General features: G+C 45.9%; 1 protein-coding gene across 1 annotated transcript in view; it reads left to right on the forward strand.

The window, feature by feature from the left end:
- Nucleotides 1–13387, forward strand: part of PARP1 (poly(ADP-ribose) polymerase 1) — a 73597-nt gene that overhangs the window by 22218 nt on the left and 37992 nt on the right. Inside the window, exons 8-11 of the mRNA XM_084828644.1 lie at nucleotides 195–336; nucleotides 7536–7676; nucleotides 11122–11364; nucleotides 13052–13120. Of these exons, the coding sequence (XP_084684770.1) occupies nucleotides 195–336; nucleotides 7536–7676; nucleotides 11122–11364; nucleotides 13052–13120 (595 nt within the window). The remainder of the gene's footprint in view (nucleotides 1–194; nucleotides 337–7535; nucleotides 7677–11121; nucleotides 11365–13051; nucleotides 13121–13387) is intronic.

A 13387-nucleotide genomic window follows, 5' to 3' on the forward strand; every position in this document is an offset into this window, starting at 1 on the left:
AGATCTACTTTAAATCACTCAGATCTGCCAGCAGGTCCCTATCTACCTTCTACTGACCCCTGATGGAAAGAAACCTTCTGAATAGTAAATATTAATATTCTCTGAATCTAGCATCTCACCTTGTATCTCTGTGTTAGCCTTGGGATTTCTAATCTTTTGTGTTAACTTTTCTTTTGTATGCTGTTGCAACACAGGCGTTCAAAGAAATCACATATCTAAAGAAATTCAAATTTAAAAGGCAGGATAGAGCGTTCCCTCCAGAGGCTGCCTCAACAAACTCAGCACCTCCTCCAGTCATTTCTGCTCCTATTACAGGGAATTCAGCTGCTCCGGCAGGTAAATGGCCTGCAATCCAATGTTCATACTAAAAAGAAATTGATTTGATGGAAGAAAACATGCCATTTTGCGCAGTTTTGCTCAATTTTCACCTTTCTACTTAGTGAAAAGAGTTATTTATCAGAAGATCAAACAATTTTGAATTAGAACTTACTGATCCTCTTTCTCCCCCAAACCCCCTCCTGTGTATGAAACATGGCCAATGGTGTCTTGTCTAGTCATGTTCTCAGGAGGTTTATCCCCATCGGATGGTGAGAAGGGCACAGGCAGAACTGAAGAAATTAGCATTTTGCGGTCCTCTACTGCCACCTACTGGCTTGTTGTGGAATAATAAGCCATGTGGTGTTCAGTCGTGTCCGACTCTTCGTGACCCCATGGACCATAGCACACCAGGCCTTCCTGTCCTGCGCTCTCTCCCGGAGTGTGCTCAAGTCCATATTCGTTGCATCAGTGATTCTATCTAGCCATCTCATCCTCTGCCGTCCCCTTCTCCTTTTGCCTTCAGTCTTTCCCAGCATCAGGGTCTTTTCCAGAGAGTTTTCTCTTCGCATTAGGTGGCCAAAATATTTGAGCTTCAACTCCAGTATCTGTCCTTCCAATGAGCAGTCAAGGTTGATTTCCTTTAGGATTGACTGATTTGACCTCCTTGCAGTCCAGGGGACTCGTAAGAGTCTTCTCCAGCACCACAGTTCGAAAGCATCAATTCTTTGGCGCCCGGCCTTCCTTATAGTCCAGCTCTCACAGCCATACGTTACTACTGGGAAAACCATAGCTTTGATTCTGCGGACCTTTGTCAGCAAGGTGATGTGTCTGCTTCTTACTATGCTGTCTAGGTTTGCCATAGCTTTCCTCCCAAGGAGCAAGCGTCTTTTAATTTCATGGCTACAGTCACCGTCTGCGGTGATCTTGGAGCCCAAGAAAGTAAACTCTGTCACAGCTTCCATTTCTTCCCCTTCTATATGCCAGGAAGTGATGGGGCCAGATGCCATGATCTTCGTTTTTTTAATGTTGAGTTTCAAACCAGCTTTTGCACTCTCCACTTTCACCCTCAACAAGAGGCTCTTTAGATCCTCTTCGCTTTCTGCCATTTGGGTGGTATCGTCTGCGTATCTGAGGTTGTTGAGAATTCTCCCGGCAATCTTAATTCTGACCTCTGATTCATCCAGCCCGGCGTTTCTCATGATGTACTCTGCATATAAATTAAATAAGCAGGGCAACAATATACAGCCTTGTCATACTCCTTTCCCAATTTTGAACCAATTAGTTGTTCCATGTCTGGTTCTTACTGTTGCTTCTTGACCCTCGTACAGGTTTCTCAGGAGACAGGTAAGGTGGTCTGGTACTCCCATCTCTTTAAGAATTTGCCAGTTTGTTGTGATCCACACAATCAAAGGCTTTAGCGTAGTCAGTGAAGCAGAAATAGACGTTTTTCTGGAATTCTCTTGCTTTCTCCATGATGCAGCGAATGTTGGCAATTTGATCTCTAGTTCCTCTGCCTCTTCGAAACCCAGCTTGTACTTCCGGTAGTTCTCGGTTCACATACTGCTGAAGCCTAGCTTGTAAGATTTTGAGCATCACCTTGCTGGCATGTGAAATGAGCGCAGTTGTACGGTAGTTTGAACACTCTTTGGCGTTGCCCTTCTTTGGAATTGGAATGTAAACTGACCTTTTCCAGTCTTGCAGCCATTGTTGAATGTTCCAAATTTGTTGGCATATTGAGTTCAGCCCTTTAACAGCATCATCTTTTAGGATCTTAAATAGCTCAGCTGGAATACTGTCATCTCCGCTAGCTTTGTTGTTACTAATGCTTCCTAAGGCCCATTTGACTTCACTCTCGAGGATGTCCGGCTCAAGTTCATTGACCGCACTATCATGGCTATCAGGGACATTCAGATCTTTCCTGTATAGTTCTTCTGTGTATTCTTTCCACCTCTTCTTAATCTCATCTGCTTCTGTTAGGTCCCTGCCTTCTTTGTCCTTTATCATGCCCATCTTTGCACAAAACGTTCCCTTGAGATCTTCAATTTTCTTGAGGAGATCTCTAGTCTTTCCCATTCTGTTGTTTTCCTCGATTTCTTTGCATTGTTCATTTAAGAAGGCCTTCTTGTCTGTCCTTGCTATTCTCTGGAAATCTGCATTCAGTTGGGTATATCTTCCCCTTTCTCCCTTGCTTTTCGCTTCCCTTCTTTCCTCAGCTACTTGTAAAGCCTCATCAGACAGCCACTTGGCTTTCTTGCATTTCTTTTTCTTTGGGATGGATTTCGTTGCTGCCTCCTGAACAATGTTATGGACTTCCGTCCGTAGTTCCTCAGGCACTCTGTCTATCAGGTCTAATCCCTTAAATCTATTCGTCACCTCCACTGTATATTCATAAGGGATATGATTTAGGTCATACCTGAATGGTTTAGTGGTTTTCCCTACGTTCTTCAATTTAAGCTGAAATTTTGCAAGAAGCAGCTCGTGATCTGAGCCACAGTCAGCTCCAGGTCTTGTTTTGACTGACTGTATAGAGCTTCTCCATCTTTGGCTGCAAAGTACATAATCAATCTGATTTCGATACTGACCATCTGGTGATGTCCATGTGTAGATCGCCTCTTGTGCTGTTGGAAAAGAGTGTATACCAAGGCCATGCTTGCCTGTTATCCCGGTTATTTCTTGACTTCCTTCTTTAGCATTCCAATCCCCTATGATGAAAAGGACATCTTTTTTTGATGTTAGTTCTAGAAGGTGTTGTAGGTCTTCATAGAACCGATCAACCTCAGCTTCTTCGGCATCCGTGGTTGGGGCATAGACTTGAATTACTGTGATGTTGAATGGTTTGCCTTGGATTCGTACTGAGATCATTCTATTGTTTTTGGGATTGTACCCCAGTACTGCTTTTCCCACCCTTTTGTTGACTATGAGTGCTACTCCATTTCTTCTAAGGGATTCTTGCCCACAGTAGTAGATATAATGGTCACCTGAATTAAATTCACCCATGCTTGTCCATTTTAGTTCGCTGATTCCCAATATGTCGATGTTCAATCTTGCCATCTCACATTTGACCACCTCTAGCTTACCTTGATTCATTGATCTGACATTCCAGGTCCCTAAACAATATTGTTCTTTACAGCATCGGACTTTCTTTTCACCACCAGACACATCCATAGCTGAATGTCCTTTCAGCTTTGGCCCAGCCGCTTCACTCTTTCTGGCGTTACTTGGAAATTCTCTCTGCTCTTCCCCAGTAGTATATTGGACACCTTCCGACCTGAGGGGCTCATCTTCCGGTGTCATCTCTTTTAGCCTTGTGATACGTTCCATGGGGTTTTCTTGGCAAGAATACTGGAGTGGGTTGCCATTTCCTTCTCCAGTGGACCACATTTTGTCAAAACTCTTCCACCATGACCTGTCCATCTTGGGTGGCCCTGCATGGCATAGCTTATGGCCTCACTGAGTTACGCAAGCCCCTTCGCCACAACAAGGCAGTGATCAATGAAGTGGAATAAGCCATGTATTCTCATCTAATTAGTGCTTCTCCAGTTAGGTAAATTATGGACAAACCTGCATGGAAAGGAAAGGTTCCTCCTGTGCAAGCACTGGGTCATTACTGACCCCTAGAGGGACGCCGCTTGCGCTGGCGTTTTCATGGCAGACTGTAGTGGGGTGGTTTGCCATTGCCTTCCCCAGTCTTGACTACCTCTGCACCACACAAGGCTCTGTAAACCTGCATACACCCTACTAATTGCATGAACAAAATCATATTTACTATGCATAAAGTAATATTGTGAATGTTTTAGCTGCATTGTAACACACTGGGCCGGTTTGCATTATCAAAATAAGCCACCATGGCTCATTTATTTAAGCCATGGTGGCTTATTTAAATCACAGTGTGTGCCAGGTGCGTGCAGAGCGTGATTTCCATAATCACTGCCCAGACGTGGCTTGTATCATCCAAACCTGGGTGGCATGGTTTGTTAGAGGGGGAAACAGCCCTCCACTAAATAACCCTATGGGTTATCTATTGCTGTGCCTTGCACTGCTGTGCCTGGGCAGGGATTATGGAAATCGTGCCCTGCACACGTTGCAGTTTAAATAAGCGACTCTACTGGGGGGGCATGTTCTCAAGGGAAATATTTAAAAAAACTGCAACAATGTTCTCAATGACCTGGTTTGTGCGATCAAAATAAGCTACTGTGATTTCCCCCCTCTTTGTACAAGAAAAATACCTTATTTATTTATTTATTTCATTTCTATACCGCCCAATAGCTGAAGCTCTCTGGGCGGTTCACAAAAACTAAAACCAACCAACACACAATAAAACAATTTAAAATATATAGAACATTAAAACCACAATATAACAATACAACCACAGTAAAACCTAGCAGCAGTACAGGAGTTTAAAATACAGATTTAAAACAGCAAAGATAAAAATTTAGAAAGCTAAAATGCCTGGGAAAATAAAAAGGTCTTCACCTGGCGCCGAAAAGAGTACAATGTAGGCGCCAGGCGAACCTCACTAGGGAGCTCATTCCAGAGGCGGGGTGCCACAACAGAAAAAGCCCTCCTCCTAGTAGCCACCCGCCTCACTTCCTTTGGCAGGGGCTCACGGAGAAGGGCCGCTGACGATGATCTTAAGGTCCGGGCAGGCACATATGGGAGGAGGTGATCCTTCAGGTAACCTGGCCCCAAGCCGTTAAGGGCTTTGAATGTTAACACCAGCACTTTGAATCAGGCCCGGAAATGGACTGGCAGCCAGTGCAGCTGGAAAAGTACTGGCGTAATATGAGCTCGCAGGCCAGTCCCTGTTAACAATCTTGCTGCCCTATTTTGGACCAGCTGAAGTTTCCGGACCGTTTTCAAAGGCAGCCCCACGTATAACGCATTGCAGTAATCCAGACGAGAAGTTATCAGAGCATGGATAACTGTAGCTAGGCTATCTCTGTCCAGATAAGGGCGTAGTTGGTATACCAGCCTAAGCTGATAAAAAGTGCTCCGTGCCACTGAGTTCACCTGTGCCTCAAGTGACAGTTCTGGATCCAAGAGCACCCCCAAACTACAAACCTGATCCTTTAGGGGGAGTGCAACCCCCTCCAGAACAGGTTGAATATCACCTAGCCGGGCAGACGAACCACCCACTAACAGTACCTCCGTCTTGTCTGGATTGAGTTTCAGTTTATTGGCCCTCATCCAGTCCATTACCGTGCCCAGGCACTGGTTCAGAACAGCCACTGCCTCACCTGGTTTTGATGAGAAAGAGAGGTAGAGCTGGGTGTCATCCGCATATTGATGGCACCTCAGCCCACACCTCCGGATAACCTCCCCCAGCGGTTTCATGTAGATGTTAAACAGCATGGGGGATAGAATAGAGCCCTGTGGAACCCCATGGCACAATTGCCATGGCACAGAGCAATAATCCCCCAGCACCACCTTCTGGAATTAGCCATCCAAGTAGGAGCGGAACCACTGTAGTGCAGTGCCTCCAACTCCCAACCCAGACAACCTATCCAGAAGGATACCATGGTCAATGGTATCGAAAGCCGCTGAGAGGTCCAGGAGAATCAACAGGGTCGCACTCCCCCTGTCCCTCTCCCAGCAGAGGTCATCCCACAGGGCGACCAAGGCAGTTTCCGTTCCAAAACCAGGCCTGAAGCCCGATTGAAATGGATCTAGATAATCCGTTTCATTCAACAGTGCCTGGAGCTGTCCTACAACCACCCGCTCAAGCACCTTGCCCAGGAAGGGGATGTTGGCCACTGGCCTATAATTGTTAACATCCTCTGGGTCCAGGTTAGGCTTTTTCAGGAGTGGTCTAATTACTGCCTCTTTTAAAGCGGCAGGCACCACTCCCTCTCTCAAGGAGGAATTTACAACCTCCTGGACCCAGCCGGACAACCCCTCCTTGTTTGATTTAATAAGCCATGAAGGGCAAGGTTCAAGCACACAAGTGGTCGATCCAACTTGGCCAAGCACCTTGTCCGCATCCTCAGGCCTCAGTAACTGAAACTCATCCAATAAAACTGGACCAGACGGTGCTCTGAACGCCTCTACCAATGGAACTGCATTAATCGTGGTGTCCAGTTCATGACGAATCTGAGTGACTTTATCCTCAAAGTGCCACGCAAACTCGTCACAGCGTGCTACCGAGGGTTCCACCGTCTCTCTCCCTGGCCCAGAATGTAACAGGCCGCGAACCACTCGGAAAAGCTCCGCCAGGCAACACTGAGAAGATGCAATGCTGGTGGAAAAGAACTGCCTCTTTGCCACCCTCACCGCCACAGAGTAGGCTCGATAGTGGGGTCTTACCTGTGTTCTGTCAGAGCATGAAACCAAACATAGCAATCATCTGGAGCTTTGATAAATAGAAGCTTTATTTTTAAAAAATCTAGTGCCGTGAAGTGGCATGTGACAAAACTGGTTGACTGATACTCTGATAGGTTGTAGTTTGTGCAATTATGGTCATGGCCATAGAATTCAAGATCCTGAGAACTGCATCTTAGGTTAAAAAAAGAAACCCAAGATTCTAGTCCTTTATGATGCAAATATAAAGTTTGAAATTGCAGCAGGCAGTGCCTACAAAAATCTTGGAAGCTGTATGGGTCCAACGTCTGAGATTTAATTTTTTTTATTGATTGATTGACTTGATTTGTATGCTGCCTTTCTACCAAGAAAAATGGCACTCAAGGCAGCTTATTATAAATAAAACGTGATTAAAACAACAATAAAATAATGCATTAATATACAATAAAAACACAGCAGTGACCGAATAAAAACAGCACCCAACCCAACAGACTCACATGCCAAAAGCCAGTTTGAATAAAAGGGTCTTTGTCTGCCAGTGGAAGGACAGTAGAGAGGGAGCTCCACAGCCTGGGAGCAGTCACCAAGAAGGCCCTCTCTCGTGTCACCACCAAACGTGCTTCTGAAGGCGGTGGTCTTGAAAGAAGGCCCAGACAGGCTCATATGGGAGAAGATAGTCTTTCAGGTAGCCTGGTCCCAAGCCATATAGGGTTTTATGAGATGTCAAGCACTTTGCCATTCCTGTATCTGTGCATGCTAAACAAATCATACACTTTCTTGGCATATAAATTGGATTATCTTGGTGTAACATCTTTATTTTGAATGCGTACACAGTTTTGTCTCTCTTCTGGTTTTATCCCTCTCTCCTCCCTTTTCCCCTTATGATCTATTCATCATGAGCTTTGCATTTGACTAAACAGATCAACCATTAAGTAGCATGAAGATTTTGATCCTTGGGAAATTGTCAAAGAACAAGGACGAAATCAAGTCTGCCATTGAAGAACTTGGGGGAAAGGTGACGGCTTCTGTGAATAAAGCTGACCTGTGCATCAGCTCACAAAGTGAGTAATTGTATTTCGTGTCACTAGGAAACAGGGAAACTCCCCAAAGGAGACGTGTTAGAACAGATTGGGCTTGGGAGAGGAAAGAGAGCTGGATACCTGGCTCTGTATTAGAATAAAAACAGCTCTTGACTAATTTGAGGGGAAGGCAGGGAAAATATCAACACCTTTTCATTGGCAGTTGAAGGAAACGTGGTTATGAGTGGCTTTAAATGGATATAACAATGCTGTTTGCTCTGATATTAACTTCTGTATTAAATATATCTTCCTTTGCCAGTAAGCTATACATTTTCTCACCTTCTGTTGACTATTTTTGGTTTTGCCCATGAGACGTGCCTGAATCTCACTGTTCCTGCTCAGTTCTTGCTTCTTAAAACCTTACATCCTCCCTTTTAAAAAAAAATCACGTGCTAGAAAAGCCGTGGAGCATTGTACCGCCTTCAGTAGGCTTTAGGTGAGTCGGAAGTGGAAACAGCTCCTGTTCAGGGTGTCAGCCATGCCGTCTTCTAGGATATTGTTCCACTCTCCTCCCTGGTTTTCCATGTTCCTCCCCCCACCCCCCAAACAGACCCTCAGCGTTGTATGTCCATGGATCGTGCTCAGTCCTCATTGAAATATGTGGGTTCCCCCCTCTTGGTTTGTTTTTCTTACTTTTTAAAATATAGACTTTTGCAAATCTGGAGGTTCCCCTAACCCCCCTCTTCTGGGTGGATGGGGCTGTTTTGGCTACCTAAGGATTCACGTTTAAATATTATATCAACTGGGAGGCTGGCATGCTACAAAGCAAAGGGGTGCCCCCCAGTGCCATCTTTGTTTGGAGTGCATTTGCATCTAGGAGCTCAGACCCCACCTCTGCCTTATTGTTACGTTCTTGGGGAAGTTAATTTTTCTTTTAGTCTTACTACTTTGCCTGCTGGGAAATGGGTGGCTGGCCACAACCACCGTGGAAGCCATTTTGTGAATGACCAAGTCCCCATGGCAGCCATTTTGTGTGAGCACCCATGACACTCTCCCAACATTCTAAATGTGTCCACTGTCCCCAAAGAGTTGGGGGCCCCTGGTATATAGGATAAGATTTAATATAGAAAATTTACAGCATTTAATGTACATTCTATGAATTTATTTATTACATTTCTATGCCATCCAATAGCTGACGTTTGCTAGCACGTGAGTTAGTTTTTTGAGATCATCCCTTGGCAAAGTTATCGGAATGGTGTACTGTCAAGATAATAAAACTTCAATATATAAAATTATTCTTAGATGAACAACAGAGCAGAAAAACTGTAAAACTACAGCATAAAACTTCAGCAAAGCAGACAATCCTCGTACAATTGGTATTAAATGTTAAACGCCTGGCAGCCACCTGGCACTGGAATGGTGTTGCAGTTGGCCCCAGGCAAGCCTCTCAGGGGAGAGCCTCTGTGAAGCAGGGTGCCACAAGTGGAAAAGGCTCCCTCTCTGGGTTGCCACCCACCAAGGATAGCTCTTTTAGAGTTCTGACTGTAAGCCGGAGTGGATGCACTGCCCCACTGACATCAGAGGCACCAGCCTCCACTGGTCCCCAGCATGAAGTTGCCTCGTAGAGATTCAGACTGTTTGGACTTTCCTCATCCTGGCACCTTCCAGATGCGTTGGTCTGCAGCTCTCATTCTCCCCAGCCAGCATGGCCATGGGGTTTGCAGTCCAAGGCATCTGCAGGGCACCAGGCAGGTCTCCTGCAACTGGAAGCCACTCTCAGAGGTTGCAGGGGGAGCTCTTTCTCTGCTCTTCTTTGGCTTGGGATGGCTTTTCTGGAGATGTCTGGCAGGGGCTGTGGCTCAGCAGGAGAGCACCTGCTTTGCCTGGAGAAGGTCCTGGGTTCAATCCCCAGCATCTCCAGGTAGGGTTTGCTTGTGTGCGTACGTATTTAGAAGACTTCTGTCCTGCTGTGAAGGGGGGGAGGGGGTTGCCCTAGCTCCCAGCAGTGTAGGCAGGGTTGAGGGGTTGCTCAGGCTGAACAGCAGCCCAACAAAGTAGGCTGCCAGCACCCCTTACATCCAACTCAGCCTGAGCCACGGGGCTCTCAGGCCTTACAGGACACCCCTAGGGCTTAAGAAATAAGGGCCCAAGCTGGCACTCTCAAAGTCCTAGACCTGAAACCTTAAACAGTAGCAATAACCAAGCAGAAGGCTCTGGACTTAGGGCCAAGGTTTAATTGGAATAAAGCGCACACGTTCCACTGTGATAGGTGGTAAGTTTATTTATGAAAGGGAAAGCGAGCAGCGATAACACACAGCAAAGCAGAGCACCCTTTGGAAATAATACTTCGAGTAAACACAACAACAACAAAGCTACCCAAACCTGGCTAGATGCACCTGGTGTGGGTCTTCAAACAGGACAGAGCCCAAACTGTGATACTGAGAGTCACAAACCAAAAGCAAGACGAAGGCGAGGATAAAGGGCAGCCGTAGCCCCCCTTCTTTTATACCTAGCAGTGTTTTAGAAATGTGGGGTGAGCCCCCATAGCCAATCACCAGCTGGCTGAACAGCCTTCATAAGCTTTCTGGGGCGGGGGAGGGGAGCTCCTGCAGCAGCCCAGCTGAAATCAGTCAGTCTAATTGGCAAGAATTGAAGGGCCTTGAACCCAGAGCAGCACGAGATAACGCACACAACTGGTTTAAGGAGTGTGTGCAGGCCCACCTTCATGAAATAGAGATTTTTCAGGCGGCTAGAAAACACACAAAACGGATTTCTTGACACCTGTCTTTCATTGTAAGTGATCTTCAAGGTGGCTTACAATGGATTGTTTTTTTTAAAAAAAGCATAGGCACAAATCCCCAAACCCACACCACCTTTACTCCCCTTGGGATGGATGGGGCCAGAGGGTTCCCATCCGTTCAGCTCTGCAGTCCCGGGGCAGCTGGCTGCTGGAGCTGAATGTTCTTTCCGGCAGGGAGGGGGGAAGCAAGCTCCCTGCAGCTGCTGCTCCTTTGGGGACAGGCAGGGAAAGACTCCTGCCTGAAACCCTAGAGAGTGGCTGCCAGTCAGTGCAGACAATCCTGAGCTAGCTGGGCCAATGGTCTGATTTGGTATAAGGCAGATTCCTGTGTTTGTATGTGCTGGATTGAACCTGGGACCTGATAAATGAAAAGCACAAGCAATATGCCTCTGAATACTGGTTGTTGGGGAACATGGGCAGGACGGTGCTCTTGCACTCAGGTCCTGCTTGTGGGCTTCCTTCAGACAGCTGGTTGGCCACTGTGGGAACAGAATGCTGGGCTCAATAGGCTTTTGGTCTGATCCAGCAGGGCTCCTCCTGTGTTCTTGCTTCTGAGCTATAGGCTTCTGCCCGTTGCAAAAGTAACTGGGGCATTCTGATGCATAGAGTCATAAGAAGGGTGACATCCCATGCTTTACTTTTCTTCTTCTCTCCTCTCCCCTACACCACCTCTTCTTAATCTTTCAGAGGAAATTGAGAAAATGAACAAGAAAATGGAAGAAGTGAAGGAGGCCCAGGTGCGTGTGGTCTCGGAGGAGTTCCTCCAGGACATGAAAATCTCCAGCAAGGGCTTTCAGGAGCTTCTGTCGCTTCATGCTCTTTCTTCCTGGGGTGCAGAAGTAAAGCAGGAGCACAAAAAGGTGCCTGAGGGAGGAAAATCTGGTGGACACTCAAACATGAAAAGCATTGGGAAGAACAAGGAAGAGCAAGGTGAGGTAGAATAAAGAAATGGGATTAGGTTACCTCAAATAAAGGTCTTCAACGCAGCCCTCCGTCTTGTCACTACTGCTTTGGGTGTTTATTGTATTTAGAGTGGGGTCCCTTTTGGCTTGCCCTTGAAATTAAAGAGGCCATTCCGGGGGCATGGGAGGGGCTAAACTAGTGGCAGGAGTGCTTGCTTACCTTAGCTGCAAGGTGGCTGTATTTATTAATTTATTTAAAAACTTGTTAAAAGCTGCTACCTGTCAGGGCTGTGGCTTCCTCTCATCGCCTGCATCTTACCATTAAAACTGCAGTACCGAAATGTCTTGCTCCGACCCCTGGGGCCTTAATTCCAAACCGAGGGTGGGAGGAGAGAGAAGCAGCCCTCCTCAGCACACTCACAAGCAGTGGCTTCTAACAAGTAAAACGTGGGACGGGGGGCAGCAAGCCGGCCTGATGCTAAGGTAAGAAAGTCCTCCCATAGACTGGTTTGGCCTTGTCACCCCCAAAGAACCACAGGAACGGATGCCCTCAGCTCACCACCTGAGAATGGGGGTGGTGAATAAGGGGAAGCCATTTCAATTCAGGGCTAGTTCCATTGGAAGGTCTCAAAGAGTTCTGTGCAGGAATGGACTTGTATCCAGTTGATCTGGTGTCTACCCTGTAGAACAGCCTTCCCAACCTGGTGCCCTCCAGATCTTTCGAACCACAACTCCCAGAATTATAGGCTAGTCTACTCCAAGAAGTAGACTAACCTATAATTTGAAGTCAGAAAGAAAAACTAACACATTTATTATGGCATAAGCTCAAAGACTGAACTCCACCAGATGCCTGAGTTATAAGGATATAACTTCATTTGGTCTGACAAAACCAATAATCTGTTTTGAAACCCCAGATTATAATGTTACAGTAGAACGGCCAGGTTAGATTTCACAGCTGCCTAGAAGAAAGAAAAAGAAAAACAGCAGAGAGGCTCTCTGATTATGAAAAGACAACCAAGTGAGAAAGTCCCAACAGTGGTTATTTATTGTTTGTTTTGCCTGCCTGACAAGTAGTGTAGAAAAGGAGACTTTTCTCTGAAATGCCAGGTGGGCAAACTGTGCAATAAATAGGCACTGTTGTGACTTCCTCACTTGCTTTTCTTTTCACAGTGGAAGTGAAATGGCTCTTCCATGCAGGTTTTTAGCCCTGATGCAGAATTCCCTTGCAGCTAATGAATCCAGACAGGATATTTATTCTCTACCTTTTATACAATTGTTCTTTGCTTTTGTCTGAAAGCAGAAAACTTCGCCATTTGGGGGGTCATATTAACAACAGATTTGGACTGTAACCTGATTAAATAAATGTCAGTGCTTCATTGATTTAAGGCTGCATAGGACAATCAAACAGGCATAGGATTTGCATAAATTTGCATATGGGTAAAATCATTTCTGAAGCAAGAGGAATTTTTTTGAGGTGATGCACACACATAGGTGTCATCTTGGTGTGTGAGGAGGGAGAATGCCTCTTGAAGATGACGCTTGCCACTCACAGTGTTCATAAACACCTGCATTAAATATTTGTCTCTGTGTGTATTATAGTATATTTTTATAATCTGAGCATTTAACAAGGGGTATTCTTTTTAGCTGATCAGTTCAGCATTGCATCCCTACAACAGCAGCAAATACTTACTACCTTTTTCCCGTCTCTTGTACAGGGACAAGCAAGTCTGAAAAGAAAATGAAGCTGACAGTTAAAGGAGGTGCCGCTGTGGACCCTGATTCAGGTGATTTTGGAATCTTTCCAATACCCTGTGAACAAGCACGTTCTGCTAACTTTGGGACTGGGAACGTCTTTAAGTTGAGGCTTCACCATCTGTAAACATCCAGCCTGTCATTGGGCATGGTTTGCCAAGGGTTTGTGCTGTATGTGAACGGTGTACATGCCCCCCCCCCCCCCGAAGCTTACAGTGCTGCTCTTCTTAGCACTGTATCCTGTACTAAGGCACCTTTTGTTGCAAACTCGAAAGTGGTTGCTTGCAGGGACACCTTTT

This window comes from Heloderma suspectum, chromosome 1 (assembly GCF_057233095.1).
Source record: "Heloderma suspectum isolate Gila_16-S chromosome 1, 16-S_ref, whole genome shotgun sequence".
Lineage (NCBI taxonomy): Eukaryota > Metazoa > Chordata > Lepidosauria > Squamata > Helodermatidae > Heloderma > Heloderma suspectum.